This window comes from Rana temporaria, chromosome 8, assembly GCF_905171775.1.
Source record: "Rana temporaria chromosome 8, aRanTem1.1, whole genome shotgun sequence".
In the NCBI taxonomy this organism is placed as follows: Eukaryota; Metazoa; Chordata; class Amphibia; order Anura; family Ranidae; genus Rana; species Rana temporaria.
Genome location: NC_053496.1, coordinates 167,331,524 through 167,348,076, shown reverse-complemented (window position 1 = coordinate 167,348,076; position 16,553 = coordinate 167,331,524). Strand labels below are relative to the sequence as shown.

At 45.5% G+C, this 16,553-nt stretch overlaps 1 protein-coding gene across 1 annotated transcript in view; it reads right to left on the bottom strand.

Annotated features, from left to right (window-relative positions):
- LOC120909917 overlaps positions 1-16,553 on the bottom strand; it is a 59,479-nt gene that overhangs the window by 24,753 nt on the left and 18,173 nt on the right. The window contains exons 5-7 of the mRNA XM_040321733.1: positions 10,477-10,569; positions 7,340-7,432; positions 688-743 (exon numbers count right to left, since the gene is read on the bottom strand). Of these exons, the coding sequence (XP_040177667.1) occupies positions 688-743; positions 7,340-7,432; positions 10,477-10,569 (242 nt within the window). The remainder of the gene's footprint in view (positions 1-687; positions 744-7,339; positions 7,433-10,476; positions 10,570-16,553) is intronic.

Sequence of the window (16,553 nt, the reverse complement as noted above, 5' to 3'; positions counted from 1 at the left end):
TATCCCTTCTGGCCGGAGAAGCCCAGCAAGAGAACACAGTGATTACTGCAAGCAGCTATAGCAGCCGCTAGCAATAACTGCACGCAAAATCTAGCGAGCTGGTTCTACCCAAGTTGATTGAGTCATCCTGCCCATACATGGTTCGAATCTCGGCCGGTTCCTGCTAAACTGGCTGAGATTTGAACCATCTATGGCCGGATTTAAACTGGAGATTGAAGATCCTTTCCCTTTGATATCACTTTTGATCTATATTGGTGGACTTCATATTTTTTTCCTTATACTCGAGTATATACGGTACCTTTTTTTCAAGTCTATCCGATCTCCAGCGGCGAAAGCTCTGCAGAGGAGACAGCCGACAACGGCTGTGAAATGAATGGGAAGTGACGTCACCCATAGACTTACTATGGGGTTTCGGTTGTCGGCTGTGTCCTCTGAACCCGCCTCCGCAGCGAAGCCACAGCCGACAGCTCAGCATGGGATCGGGTTGGATCGGCTTCAAAAAAGGTATGTATAGAGGTTTCCGCTTTACAGGGTTAGATAGGTTAGTGTTAGATTGTGGATGTCTGTAGATGTAAAACAAATGTAGTGTTAGGGTGGACTTCTACATCTACTTAGACCTTTCCTTTGTTACAGTACCCCCCCCCCCCCCCAACATATTATATGATCTCAAAAAGTAATCTCATCTACCTGACAATCCTGTACGATCCAGCTATCGTCCCGTGCACGCTTGTTACCGAATTCACCTGTTGGAAAAAATGTTATTGTTAAAGTGACCCTGTCACCATGGCTCACATTTAAGCCTAAACACAATCTAAAAAATCAGCAAGAAGCCCTTACTCATGGTCCCGTGGTCCATAGTACCTTCCATTTCTAATAATCTTGGCTGAATTTTTTTTCCTAAACCATCACTTCCAGGACTGTTGAGGTTCTCTGAAGTAGACAGTCTGCAGCGGCTCCCCCTGACATCAGCATTTCAAGCTTTAAAACGTGCCGATTGGCTTTAAAATGTGGTCACTGACATCACCAACATGTCGCACATAACATTTGGGATATGTAAAGCTAGAGACTGCAGATATACTAGAGCAGGGGTCTCCAAACTTTCTAAAGAAAGGGCAGGTTTACTATTCTTCAGGCTTTAGGGGGGCCAACTGTGCCCAGTGGGAGCAAATAATGCCAGATCTTTGGTATTAGGGGGAGGAATATTGCCCCATCGTTGGCATCAGTGGAAGGAATAGTGCCCAATTGTTGGCGTCAGTGGCAGGAATTATACCCCATTGTTGGTGTCAGTGGCAGGAATTATGCCACAAGGGTTGGATAAAGGCAAGCAAATGGGCCACAGTTTGGAGACCACTCTACTAGAGGATTGGATAGTCTGAGACTGAAGACATGTTACAGGTCGGGTCAGAAGATCACTACTACCCCCTGGTTCCCAACCTGTGGCTCAGTGGGGCCTTCAGGGCCCCTACAGACACTAATCTGGGAATTCTTTTTTTTTTTTACAAAACAGGAGTGCTTTATTGAAAATGATGACAGGACAGTATCAAAACATACAATGACATGGTAAAATACTTGACATATCTCACAGCTGATAATACAGAAAAAATAACTAAATTGTGAGAAAAACACAATAAACATGCCCAAGATATAAACAATATAGGAGGAACAGCCAATATTATATATCCAGAGGCCAAGGCAAAGTCGGGGAGAGAAGGAGTGTGGGAAGGGGGGGGTGGTCGAGGTGGAAAAGAAAACGGGGGCGACGGGGATAAGAGCCAAGCCATCCATCCCATTACTTCGATTGGTATGCCCTGTCTCAACAATAATACAAAACTATCAGCGCTCAGTTAGACGTCCACGGTGGACCAAACCTGGTTATACTTCCACAGACAACCTATATTCCAGTGGTGACTGGTGCTCCATTTTTATGGCCAGCCAACCACATAAACCCCCCCCCCCCCCCGCTCGATATGGCCCGTCCAGGTTGCAAGTTTTCCCCCTGTTGCTTCACCTCCCAGAGTTAGGACTCGCAGCCAAACGGGTGTTAGGACTCCCAGCTAATCTGGACTCAGGACTGCTACCTGATTGGCTGGGAGGAGAAACAGGAAGACATTAGCGAGTATTAATTTGCTATTGTCACACAACTTTTTGAAGCCAAGTAGAGCCTCCGGGTTGGAACCATATACCGCTTCAAGGCCAGTTGCCTTCTCCTTCAGCTTATCTAAGGATCGGGACGCCTTCCCCTGAAGATGTGCGATTTGGGAGATGTTTTCCCCCCCTAACCCATGACTTGAAGGAGTCCCACACCAACATTTAACACAGAGTAATTGCAAAAAGATGCAGTTTACGACTCTTGCAAACGTTCATCCATTGACCAGAATCTGGAGAGACGCCCCAGGCGGGTCTCAGGTGGAGTAGAAATAGCAAGGGTTAAACAAAGGGGAACGATCAGATACTCCTCCCGGGAGTACAGACACCCTTTGAACACAACGAAGTGCAGAAGAGTAGGCAAAAGCCAAGTCAATTCGGAACAGAGTCTTTTATGTAGGCGAATGACAGGTCGGGTCCATGTGTCTCAGTCAGGGCGAAGGTCAAGGCCCATCGCCGGAGGTCAGGAGAGGCAAAAGCCAAGGTATGTTATCTATCCAGATCCGGGCAAGGCACCATATTGAAATTACCCAGCAGTAAGACAATATCAGTGTCAAATTGCACCAGAATTTTCATAATCGTATAAATACGGGCATAGGATATAACACATCTACTTTCTGGATCTGTTGGAACCTCGAGTTCCTGGAATGGAAGAGATTTCCGGACCAGGATACTAGAGCTGGGCGATTTTGGCCCCCAAAAAAATCTGCGATAAAGAAAAAAAAGAAAAACTCGATTCACGATTCACATTTTTTTTCCCTGATGGACACCGCGCAGGGCCTAAGTTTTTAGGCGAGGCCGCGGCTTCGAACTAGTCCGCCGTGATCCTGGGAAAAGGCCGCGGACTAGGCCAAAGACGCGGTCTCGCCTAAAAAATCCTGCCCGCAGCTCACCGCGAGCGGCGTCTGGCCTAGTCCGCGGAGCGCTGGTCTTATGGGAAAAAAAATCGATTTGGTCAAAATCTGAATCGATTTGCCCTCGCAACTCGATTCAAGATTCAACATGATTTTTTCCCCAGCCCTACAGGATACTGACCCCACGAGCTTATGTGGAATAGGTAGAGTGAATGCATACCCACTTATGTATTAAGACAGTTCTGGAACCTTGGTGATGCTTTTCCTGTAGGATACAAACACAAGGAATGTATCGCTGCAGGAAGTGGAACACCAGTGATCGATTGACAGCACAACTTAGGTTCCGGGCATTCCACGAAATTACCGTAAATTGAGACATTAGAAATCGAAAAAAGATATAAAATGTACAAAGGATAAGATCATGGGGGCAGCTACCCAAGAGAAAACGATTCCTAAGGACGGGCCAAGAGACCAGGGCATGCATTGTACAGAAACATATATTGAATAAATATAGGAAATGGGATTAGACGGCGCCAAAGTGATACTAACTACCGTATATACGCGAGTATAAGCCGGCCCGAATATAAGCCGAGGCACCTAATTGTGCCACAAAAAAATGGGAAAACGTATTGGCTCGAGTATAAGCCTAGGGTGTCCATCTGCATGCCTCACTGTGCCCATGCCTCACTGTGTCCATGCCTCACTTTGCCCATGACTAGACTTACGTTTAACATGCGCAAACTGTTGGCGCTATATAAATCCTGTATAATAATAATAAACAACATGGGAGTATATAGAAGGGGTGCCCAGCTTTGAAAAATCGGTGCTCCCCGGCCATAGGTCCACCAGACAGCAAACTATGTACACTTGTAGAGGAGAACTGGGGCTACATGTGTGCCAAGTTTCTTGTCCTATGACCGACCGGTACTGGGTCTACAAAAAAAACAGAGAAATTACCGTTTAACATGGGAGTCTATGGAAGGGGTGCCCGACTTTGAAAAATCGTTGCTCCCCGGCTATAGGTCCCCCGGACAACAAACTTTGCACACTTGTAGAGGAAGAGTGGGGCTACATGTGTTCCAAGGGGTCAAGTGGACCATCGGCCGGCCGGTACCGCGTCCCCAAAGTCCAGGAGATCAGGCGCAAAAAGGTGACTCGAGTATAAGCCGATGGGGGTCATTTTCAGCACACAAAAAATGTGGTGAAAAACTCGGCTTATACTCGAGTATATACGGTAATTAATCCTGTCCTGCTGCCATCTGATTGAGAAATCTCAACATGGAAAAAAAAATTGAAAAAAATAAAATAAAAGACAGCACTGTGCGTGGGGTGTGTGTTTAACGTATCCATCCAAAAATAAAGGGAATATAAACCCAACACAATCCTATAATCTTCCTCCAATCATTTCTAATGTAACAGTGGTAATTATAGCTAAAAAATGTAATAAAAAAATAAAATATATTAAATGATAAAAAATATTTTGCGATATTATATTTTCTAATCTTGACATCCAACAGGTAATAATTACCTTTCCTTTTCAAGGCACAATGGTCTGCAAAACCCAACAGCAGCCACTCTCCTCCACTTTTATATACCGTATATACTTGCGTATAAGCCAACTTTTTCAGCACATTTTTGTATGCTGGAAAAGCCCCCCTTTGGCATATACTCGAGTCTCCCACCGTGTCATGCTGTCTTAACATTGTAGTCCAACCGGGTGTACTGCGCATCCATGAGAACGTCTTTCTTGGTGTGTGATAGGGGATTATCATGCGTTAAATGAAGGCTGCATAGGCGCGGTGCAGCGGCTAGTGGAGTTGGCGTATTTGATGGGTTGACGACGTGCAGCGGAAAGACATTCTCGTGCTCGCGCATGCGCAGTACACCCGGTTGGAGAATTTGATAAGTTGGAACTTTTGACAGAAAGCAGTTGCAGCGGTGCAGTTGCACCGATGAAACAGGTGGGCACAGTGAGGCTACAAATCGGCACTGATGACCCGCTTTTCCACTTACAGTAGCTGCTGCAATTCCCACCCTAGGCTTATACTCGAGTTAATAAGTTTTCCCAGTTTTTTTGTGGTAAAATTAAGTGCCTCGGATATCAAAGGATATCACCACCAGTCATGGCATGGGAAGGGAGAGAAAATAAGTGACACCACAGCATGTAGCGGTAACCCCAGAGTCCCTTCTACCTCTCACATCCAGGCAAAAGGAACACGAAGAACTAAGACAGGAGCAATAGGTTTGTAGGACATTAGTTCATATATCCAATCAATAGGACATGGCTAAGGCACAATACAAAAAATAACTGGCATTCAGACATTCAGAAGGCTGGTCTAAACTTAAGGGATAATGCCAAAAGAAGGGAAGCTCAGAATACTGTAGTTCACCTGGACAAGCCGGGGCACATCACTTGGTTACAATTAGGGCTGGGAAAAAAAATTGATGCGATTTAAAAATCGCGTTGGTAGGTCAAATCAAATTCATATTTTCCCCAGGACCGGCGGCAAGAATCCTCCTATTACCGGGTGTAGACCCTCACAACCATTCTATGTCCCTCCTGTCTTGATAGCCTCTCCGTGGTGTGCAGGGGAGAAGTCAGTCAGCCGCGATCCCGGGAAAGGGCCGCCGCAGACAGGGTCGAAGCCTCGGCCTCGCCTAAAAAAATCCTGCCCGCAGCTCCCCAGGACCAGGCGCTAGAGTCCTCCTGCTACTGGGTGCGGACCCTCACAACTGAACCTGTGTCCCTCCTGCCTTGGTGGCCCCTCCAGGGAGTTCAGGGGAGAAGTTAACCTGCCGCAATCCTGGGAAAAGGCCGCAAGGCCGGACACCGTGGACTAGGCCGATGCCGGAGCCTCGCCTAAAAACTCCTGCCTGCAGCTCCTGGTGTCCATCAAAAAAAATAATTGATTTGAATCGTAAATCGAGTTTTTTTATTAAAAAAAAGAAAAATCGCCAAGCTCTAGTTACAATACAATAAAGTAACAGGCACAACTGATGCAAAGGGCAGTGTAGAACTTACAGCAGTGCACAGACGCTGAGAAACAGCCCCTTTCCCCCCTTCCAGAGTGGAGAAGGATATAAGGGATCCCAGGTGCATCAGATAGCCAGGAAAAAAGTTCCAGGGCATTACACAGAATCAACGGATCGGTGGCAATGAGTCCAGCCACGTGGACGCCTCACAGGGGGAAGTATAGAACCAGACTATTACCCCATCTTGATAGAGGAAACTGTAGCGAATTCCATGGGTGCGCAGGGCAGCTTTAACTTGATCAAAAGATCTCCAAAGCTTCTGTGTAGTAGTCGGGGAAGATAAGCAACTTGGTATTTTGGAAGGCAAGTTCTCCCTGCACCCTGGTCGCCCCAGAGAACTTCATCTCTGTCCCTAAAATTCAATAACTTCAGGATGAAAGTGCGGGGGTGGCCCCCCAGGGGTCCAGGCTTGGGCAGTATACGATAGGCGCTCTCCACTATGTAAAAGGGAGCGAACTGGTAGCAGGGTGCGCAGCAGATTCTCCACAAAAAGCGTTGGATTGGGGCCTTCCGCACCCTCAGCCAGGCCCACAATGCGGAAGTTGTTCTTCCGGTTGCGGTTCTCCGCATCTTCAGCCTTGTATTCCAGCGCCCAAATCTTGGTCTGTAAAGAGCGGAGAGCAGTAGTGTGCTGAGACACCGTGTCTTCAGCTTGGCCAAGGCGCCGTTCTGAGGAAGGCTGGGACCCCACTTTATCCATGTCTTGATGGAGAAGCCCCACATCCAGCTGCACTGCCTCTATCTTGGAGGTTAAGGCAGCCTGAAAAGTGGCAATAGCTGCCATAACATCAGCCAAACCCAGCTGAGTGGAGGGAGCTGGCTTTTTCCAGCTCTGTCTGAGACGCTATGTTGGAGAAGGAGTGAGCGCGGGTCTCCACGTGGGCGCCAACGGCCGGGAGAATCTCTTCCACCAGCGGTGGGAAATAAAGCTTCTTACGACATCCGGATGAAAAGCCTGACGATTGGCGGCGCATTAGTGTGTCAGCGGCTGCTGTAGAGAGCGGAGAAACATGAGAGGAGACGGATAAAGCCAGCAGAGCTCCAACATGTGCATCCACTCAGGCCATCTTGGTCCCGCCTCCACATAGCAATGATTTCTAGCAGGCTCACATAATATGTCCGCAGTCTCAGACCGTCTCTTGCAACGTGTCCGCAGTCAATGACCGTCTCTTGCAACGTGTCCGCAGTCAATGACCGTCTCTTGCAACGTGTCCGCAGTCAATGACCGTCTCTTGCAACGTGTCCGCATCAACATCAACCGCATAGACGTGAACCTAGACTAAGATAATTCTGTAATTATTATTCACCTGTGCTGATCTCTACAGGAACTTCCTCCTCTTTAATCACCATGTGCATTTCTCCCGCCATGTCGATTCCGACGTCCCTGGTGTTTCCACGGTCTGTGAATAAAGGATATTATTATTATTATTATTATTATTATTATATGAAAAATAAATTGTTGGTGGCTTGGCATTTTTTTTGTGTGTGTATTTCTTGTTTTGATGGGGGAGACCCCTGCATGTGCAAATTTTCTGTTACTGAACTTTTACTTTCGTATTTAAAGCAGTAATAAACCCAAAAGCAAACATTTATTATATTGCAGCTTATTAACCATTAGATGTGATGGCTGCATTGGTTTTCTTCTTTTAGGCTTTTCTTTTCCATGCTTCGATTTTCATTTAGTGATCTGGCCAGCAAGTCTGTTTTTCAAAAGACAAGCTCTCTTCCCAATGAATCTGTTTACAGGGAAGAGACTAACCATTCAACGCTGGCAGGAGTGCTTACAATGATAAGCTTATTGATCCATGTAAAACCTTTATCCCCAAAAAAACAACCAAAAAAAAACAGTTTGCTTCAACTGATTTTAACCTCTTGGCGTTCGTGCTATAGGGCCTGGACCGGAATTGCCGAGCGGCCTGCAGGGCGCGCGCGGCTCGCTCTGTGATCAGCGAGTCTATGAGACTCGCTGGATCACAGATCGGAGTAAGGGGTCGGTCCCAACCCCTTACCACGTGATCAGCTGTCAGTCAATGACAGCTGATCATGTGATGTAAACAGAGCCGGTAAATTGGCTATTTTGCTGACAGTGTGAGAAAAAAAAAAAAAAGGATCACCGGCGGAAGACAGAGGGACATCGGTCTCGATCAGGGAGAGCTGCGGAAAGCTCATTTGTGCCCATGTGTTCTACCTGTCAGTGCCGCCTTATCTGTCCCCCACCAGTGCCGCCTTATCTGTCCCCCACCAGTGCCGCCTTATCTGTCCCCCACCAGTGCCGCCTTATCTGTCCCCCACCAGTGCCGCCTTATCTGTCCCCCACCAGTGCCGCCTTATCTGTCCCCCACCAGTGCCGCCTTATCTGTCCCCCACCAGTGCCGCCTTATCTGTCCCCCACCAGTGCCGCCATATCTGTGCCCACCAGTGCAGCCTCATCAGCGCATATCAATGAAGGAAAAAAAAAATCTTTTTTTGTTTGATTAGCAAAAAATAAAAACCACAGCAGTGATTAAATACCACCAAAATAAAGCTGTATTTGTGGGGGGGGGGGGGGGAATGATATAAATTTTGTTTGTGTACAGCGTTGCACTATCATACAATTGTCAGTTAACCACATCAGCCCGGGAAGAATTTACCCCCTTCCTGACCGGGCCATTTTTTGCAATACAGCACTACGTCGCCTTAAACTAACAAATGCGCAGTCGTGCAAAGCTGTACCCCAAAAAAAATGTATGACTTTATTATCCCCACAGATAGAGCTTTCTTTTGGTGGTATTTGATCACCTTTGCGGTTAAAATTTTTTGCGCTAAAAACAAAAAAATAAAAAGCAACCTTTTTTTTTTTTTTTTTTTTTTAAACACAATATTTTTTACTTTTTGCTATAATAAATATCCCCAAATTATATATATATATATATATATATATATATATATATATATATATATATATAAAATATATATATCCTCATTAGTTTAGGCCGATATATATATATTCTTGTACATATGTTTGGTAATAAAAAATGCAATAAGCGTATATTGTAGGTTTGCGCAAAAGTTATAGTGTCTACAAAATAGGGATTGATTTATGCCATTTTTATAATTTTATTAAAAATGATTAAAGGAGTTCTCTGACCTAAAACTTTTAACCCGCGCTGTGCCCGGGCTGTATAAAAATAGAAAATAAACTGTCACTTACCTGCCTACGATCCCCCGTTGTTCCGAAATCGCCGTCCCGTTCTCCGGTCCCGGTCTCTTCCGCTTCCTGTGTGTCGGTGACTCATAGTGCGCTCAGCCTATCAGTGGCCGCGACGGGACATTGCTGCGGCCGCTGATAGGCTGAGCGCACTATGAGTCACCGACACACAGGAAGCGGAAGGGGCCCGGGACCGGAGAACGGGACGGCGATATCGGAACAACGGGGGATCGTAGGCAGGTAAGTGACAGTTTATTTTCTATTTTTTTACAGCCCGGGCACAGCGCGGGTTAAAAGTTTTAGGTCAGAGAACTCCTTTAATTAAAAATAGCCACAGATTACCGTAGGAATGTCACTGGCAGGGAAGGGGTTAACCCTAGGTGGCAATCAAGGAGTTAAATGTGTTCCCTCAGCGTGTTCTAACTGTAGGACTGCCTGGGGGAGGAGACCGATCGGTGTTCCTATACACTAGGAACACACGATTTGTCTCCTCTCCCCTGCCAGAACCTGGATCTGTGCGATCCTCGTTATGTCTCTGTCAGGAGGGATCACGGGTGTCCGGCGGACATCGTACCAGTACCGCGCCCCCTATACCCCTTAAAGCGGACGCCGTACAGCTATGGCGATTCGCGTAGGGGAGGCATTCTACCGCCGTCAAACGATGGTGGGCGGTCGGCAATTGGTTAGAGCAACGTTGTGCCAAAAAGCAGCAAATGGCCTGGGTATGAAGAGGGTAAATCTTTCGGAGGTCAAGTGGTTAATAAGCCTTACATGTAGGTTCTGTGAATATCTTGTAAAAACTTGTGTCGTTTAGAAGATATTCACTGTGGATGTAGCCGGTAACATCATCCAGAGCATGTGCAGTAGCTCTGCATTGTGGGCACACCGAGTTTCCATTAATGCAGAGAGCACTGTGCTGCAATCATGACTCCCAGGTGCATGCGCAGGGGTGATATTATCACAGCTTGGCTGTAAAACAGCATGAATCCAGGAGGAAGACCAGGTGGAGATGGATGCCCTGGCAGCATGCCCTGCTGGAGGCCTCTGCTTTACAGGCAAGTCTGCCATAATGTGCTAGTATGTGGTGCATACAAGCACATTATGGCATTACCTGCAGTTACATAAAGCGGACACAGACAATAAAAATCTAACAGAGTTCTAACACCTTATCAAAAAAAAAAAAAAAAAAAGGCTTATATACACTAAGTGTCATCTGTACTCTGCAAATTATGTTTGTATCCATTGTTGATTACTCACTTGTGCTGATTTCTGTACGAATGTCCTCCTCTTTTATCCTGCTCGTGCTCCTCCTTTCCTCAGCTCTGGTGCGTCTCAAAGTGGCTCTGGTGTCTGTGAATAAAGATGAGAGTGAAGCCCCCTGTACTGAGATGTATAATCTATAAACGATGCTCAATGCTATAGTATCTACTTAAGTAAGTCACGGGATGGTGTGACGAAACGCGTTGAACTGAGCTTTTTACATCATTCCACAAACTCTGAAGATGGCAAGCAGCGTTCCAGTGAGGTGATGCAAAATTAAGGGTGCATATCATTTGGATGAGCGGTATAACCCTCGCTACTGTATGAGAGACCCCAGAGAGAGTGTGTGGGGGGGGGGGGGGGGGGGGGAGACTGGTCACGTCTCTTGGCTGGTAACACACAATGACATGATGTGAGGGGGAGAGCCGGAGTCTAATAGAGGCTGATGGCTCCTGACTCCCCCACTGGGCACATACTGTCTCCCCATTACTGTCTACTGACAGAGGAGGGGGAGGGGAGAAGAGATTGTTGTAGTGACTGAACAAGGAGAATCTGACTCTTCTCTGCATTTATGTTTATTACTTTGTTGCTTCTGATATGTAAAATATTTTTGCTTTATAAAGTACACATCATGTTTTTTTGAGTGGCCATTTCTCAAACAAATGGAATGTTTGCATAGGCCATCCAAAACGGAAAATAGGACTAAGTCCTGTGGGTGGGGCGAAACACGTTGAAGCCGATTTAAAAAAAAAAAAAAATTCCTGGAGTGTGGCATTTTATACTCTTTCTTCCCACAATGGGAAAGCAGGTAATGTATGATGGTGGGCCAGTGTAAACGAGTCAATTGGCAGAGTACACATTTTTAGCCGCTTCCATTGTTTTAGAGTTCATGCCAAACATTGGGTCCAGATGTCAAAGGTCAACAATAGCATGACCCTTTGACACCTGTGACCCGATGCATGAATAATACAACAGTGCCACCTAGAGATGGAGTTTGTGAAATATTTACTGATGCAAAAAATGTATACGGCCACATGGGAAATGGCTACACAAACTTTCCAGCATGGGGTCCATAACAACGAAGGAAGATCTGTGCCAGAGAGGTTCCATAACCACAAGACGACCAATGAATGAACTTTACCTTTAACTTTACCTTACAATCCGTGCCCCATTGGAGAGAGTTTATCACGCATATTTTTAACTTTCTGCTATATAACATATTCAATAAAAAAAAAAAATCTAATTCCATCATAAATTTGAGAGCCCGATAGCTAGATTCAGAAAGACTTAGGCCGGCGTATCAGTAGATACGCCAGCCTAAGTCTGAATCTGCGCCAACGCAAATTTAAGCGTATTCTGGTAACCAGATACGCTTAAATTAGGCTAAGATACGAGCGGCGTAAGCGGCCTAATTTTGTAGGCTGGCCGCTAGGTGGCGCTTCCATTGCGTTCAGCGTAAAATATGTAAATCACTAGATACGCCTATTCACGAACGTACGCCCGACGCTGTACAGATACGCCGTTTACGTAAGGCATTTTCAGGCGTAAAGTTATTCCATCAAAAAGCTGGAATAGCAATGTTAAGTATGGCCGTCGTTCCCGCGTCGAAATTTGAAAATTTTACGTTGTTTGCGCAAGTCGTCTGTGAATAGGGCTGGATGTAATTTACGTCCACGTCAAAACCAATAGGCCCGTGCGGCGTACTTTGCCGCAATGCACACTGGGATATGTACACGGACGGTGCATGCGCCGTTCGTAAAATACGTCAATTACGTCAGGTCACCCTCCATTAACATAAAACACGCCCCCTCAGCCGAATTTGAATTAGGCGCGCTTACGCCGGCCCCATTTACGCTACGCCGCCGTAACTTAGCAGGCAAGTACTTTGTGAATCATGTACTTGCCTCGCTAACTTACGGCGGTGTAGTGTAAATGCCATACGCTACGCCGCCGCAAGGATGCGCCCGCCTACCTGAATCCAGCTAATAATGTATTCCGATACAGGTCTTTGGTAGAAAAAAAAAATCCCAATAAGTGTATATTTATTGGTTTGTGTGAAAGAAGGTGCTCCTAATTACAACTCGATTCCAACCTCACCATCATGGGCAAGACCAAAGAGCTTTCAAAGGACCTCAGGGAGAAGATTGTAGTCCTACACAAGGTTGGGATAGGCTACAGCAAGGTTTGACAAATTTGCTTGGAATCTAGGAGCCAGCTAAAAAAGTTAGGAGCCAAAAAACGCGCCCCGTCCCGCCAAGCTCGCGCGCAGAAGTGAACGCATACGTGAGCAGCGCCCGCATATGTAAACGGTATTCAAACCACACATGTAAGGTATCGCCGCGATTGGTAGAGCGAGAGCAATAATTCTAGCCCTAGACCTCCTCTGTAACTCAAAACATGCAACCTGTAGAATTTTTTAAACGTCGCCTATGGAGATTTTAAAGGGTAAAAGTTTGTCGCCATTCCACGAGCGGACGCAATTTTGAAGCGTGACATGTTGGGTATGAATTTACTCGGCGTAACATTATCTTTCATAATATAAAAAAAAAATTGGGCTAACTTTACTGTTGTCTTATTTTATTAAAAAAAGTGTATTTTGTCCCCAAAAAAGTGCGCTTGTAAGACAGCTGCGCAAATACGGTGTGACAGAAAGTATTGCAACGACCGCTATTTTATTCTCTAGGGTGTTAGAATAAAAAATATATATAATGTTTGGGGGTTCTAATTAGAGAGAAGGAGATGGCAGTAAAAATAGGCCTCAGCTTCCTTCTGTGAAGGCCGCAAAGCCGCAGCCTCAATTACCGGCAGGCGCGGGCCCGCCGCGATCGCGCCGGCCGGTAATTGAGGCAGCATCTTAGCGGCCTTCTGCAGCCCTAAGCTTCCCCAGGCACCAGGTCACAATTTCTTGTCACGATTGCGACCGGGCGCCTGGATTTTGTTGAGGCCTGGGCTACAAGACCATCAGCAAGAAGCTTGAAGGAGACAACTTGTGGGCGCTTATTTTTTTTTTTATAACAGAATTTTCAGTCTTTTTTCTCTTATAGCAAAAAAAATAAAAAACCCAACAGTGAATAAATACCACCAAACGAAAGCTTTATTTGTGTGAAAGAAAGGACGAAAGTTTCATTTGGGTACAGTGTTGTATGACTGAGTAATTGTCATTCAAATTGCGAGAGTACCGAAAGCTGAAAATTGGTCTGGTTATTAACCCCTTAACGCCCGCCGCACGACTATTTACGTCCGCAAAATGGCACGGACAGGCAGAAGGGCGAATATATACGTCCTTGCCTTCTAGCGGGTGGTCCGATCGGGACCCCCCCCCCCCCTGCTGCGGGCAGATTCCCTCAGGGAGCGATCCGGGACGACGGCGCGGCTATTCGTTTATAGCCGCTCCGTCGCGAACGCTCCCCAGAGCTGAAGAACGGGGAGAGCCGTGTGTAAACACGGCTTCCCCGTGCTTCACTGTGGCGGCGCATCGATCGCGTCATTCCCTTTATAGGGGAGACACGATCGATGACGTCATACCTACAGCCACACCCCCCTACAGTTGTAAACACACACTAGGTGAACCCTAACTCCTACAGCGCCCCTTGTGGTTAACTCCCAAACTGCAACTGTCATTTTCACTATAAACAATGCAATTTAAATGCATTTTTTGCTGTGAAAATGACAATGGTCCCAAAAATGTGTCAAAATTGTCCGAAGTGTCCGCCATAATGTCGCAGTTACGAAAAAAAAAATCGATGATCGCCGCCATTAGTAGTAAAAAAAAAAAATAAAAAAAAAAAAATGCAATAAAACTATCCCCTATTTTGTAAACGCTATAAATTTTGCGCAAACCAACCGATAAACGATTATTGCGATTTTTTTTACCAAAAATAGGTAGAAGAATACGTATCGGCCTAAACTGAGGAAAAAAAAAATGTTTATATATGTTTTTGGGGGATATTTATTATAGCAAAAAATATTGCATTTTTTTCAAAATTGTCGCTCTATTTTTGTTTATAGCGCAAAAAATAAAAACCGCCGAGGTGATCAAATACCACCAAAAGAAAGCTCTATTTGTGGGGAAAAGAGGACGCCAATTTTGTTTGGGAGCCACGTCGCACGACCGCGCAATTGTCTGTTAAAGCGACGCAGTGCCGAACTGTAAAAACACCTTGGGTCTTTAGCCAGCATATTGGTCCGGGGCTTAAGTGGTTAAGGATTTAGAGAAGATCTGTAAAGAAGAGAGGACCAAAATCCCTCCTGAGATGTGTGAAAACCTGGTAACCAACTACAAGAAACGTCTGACCTCTGATTGCCAACAAGGGTTTCTCCACCAACTACTAAGTCATGTTTTGCTTGGGGATCAAATGCTTATTTTACTCACAATACTCTGCAATGCCCCGCAATACCCTGCAATGCCCCGCAATACCCTGCAATGCCACGCAATACCCTGCAATGCCACGCAATACCCTGCAATGCCCCGCCCCCTCCTGCTTCTACCGACTCAACGTTACGATCGAAGCCAGGATTGCTTTTTTTTTTCAGGCTTCCCAGCCTAGAGGTGAGGTATGGGGTCTCATTGACCCCATATTTCACTGTAAAGAGGACCTGTCATGCCATATTCCTATTACAAGGGATGTTTACATTCCCTGTAATAGGAATAAAAGTGATAAAAAATGTTTTATTTTTTGCGGAAAAACGTGTCAAACTAAAATAAAGTAAAGTAAACAATACAATATATATATTTTTTAAAGCGCCCCTGTCCCCGTGTGCTCGCATGCAGAAGCGAACGCACACGCAAGTCCCGCCCACATATGAAAACGGTGTTCAAGCCACACGTGTGAGGTAAACGTTGGAGCGAGAGCAATAATTCTAGCCCTAGACCTCCTCTGTAACTAAAAACATATAACCAGTAAACATATTTAAAACGTCGCCTATGGGGATTATTAAGTAGCGAAGTTTGGCGCCATTCCACGAGCGTGTGCAATTTTGAAGGGTGACATGTTGGGTATCTATTTACTCGGCGTAACTTCATCTTTCACATTTATGCAAAAGAATGAAGAAAAAATACTAAATTTGCTAAATTTTATAACAGAAACAAATAATTTTTTTTTTTATTTTACAGAATTGTCAGTCTTTTTTCTCTTATAGCGCAAAAAATAAAAAACCCAACGGTGATTAAATACCACCAACAGAAAGCTCTATTTGTGTGAAAGAAAGGACGAAAATGTCATTTGGGTACAGTGTTGTATGACTGAGTAATTGTCATTCAAATTGTGAGAGCACCGAAAGCTGAAAATTGGTCTGGTTATTAACCACTTGCCGACGGCGCACCGTCATTATACGTCCACAAGGTGGCTCTGCTGGGCGAGAGCACGTAATATGACGTCCTCTCTCCCAGCCGCCACTAGGGGCGCGCGCGCCCCCGACTCCCGTGCGTGTGCCCGGCGGGCGCGATCGCCGCCGGGCACACGCGATCGCTCGGTACAGAGCGGGGAACGGGAGCTGTGTGTGTAAACACACAGCTCTCGTTCCTGTCAGCAGGGGAAATGCTGATCTTCGGTTCATACAATGTATGAACAGAGGATCAGTGTTTCCCCTAGTGAGGCCACCCCCCCCCCCCACAGTAAGAACACACCCAGGCATACTTAACCCCTTCCCCGCCCCCTAGTGTTAACCCCTTCACTGCCAGTGGCATTTTTATAGTAATCCAATGCATTTTTATAGCACTGATCGCTATAAAAATGCCAATGGTCCCAAAAATGTGTCAAAAGTGTCCGAAGTGTCCGCCATAATGTCGCAGTACCGGAAAAAAAAAATCACTGATCGCCGCCATTACTAGTAAAAAAAATATAATAAAAATGACATAAAAATACCCCCTATTTTGTAAACGCTATAACTTTTGCGCAAACCAATCAATAAACGCCTATTGCGATTTTTTTTTACGAAAAATATGTAGAAGAAAACGTATCGGCCTAAACTGAGGAAAAAAAATGTTTTTTTATATATTTTTGGGGGATATTTATTATAGCAAAATGTAAAAAATATTCATTTTTTTTCAAAATTGTCGCTCTATTTTTGTTTAT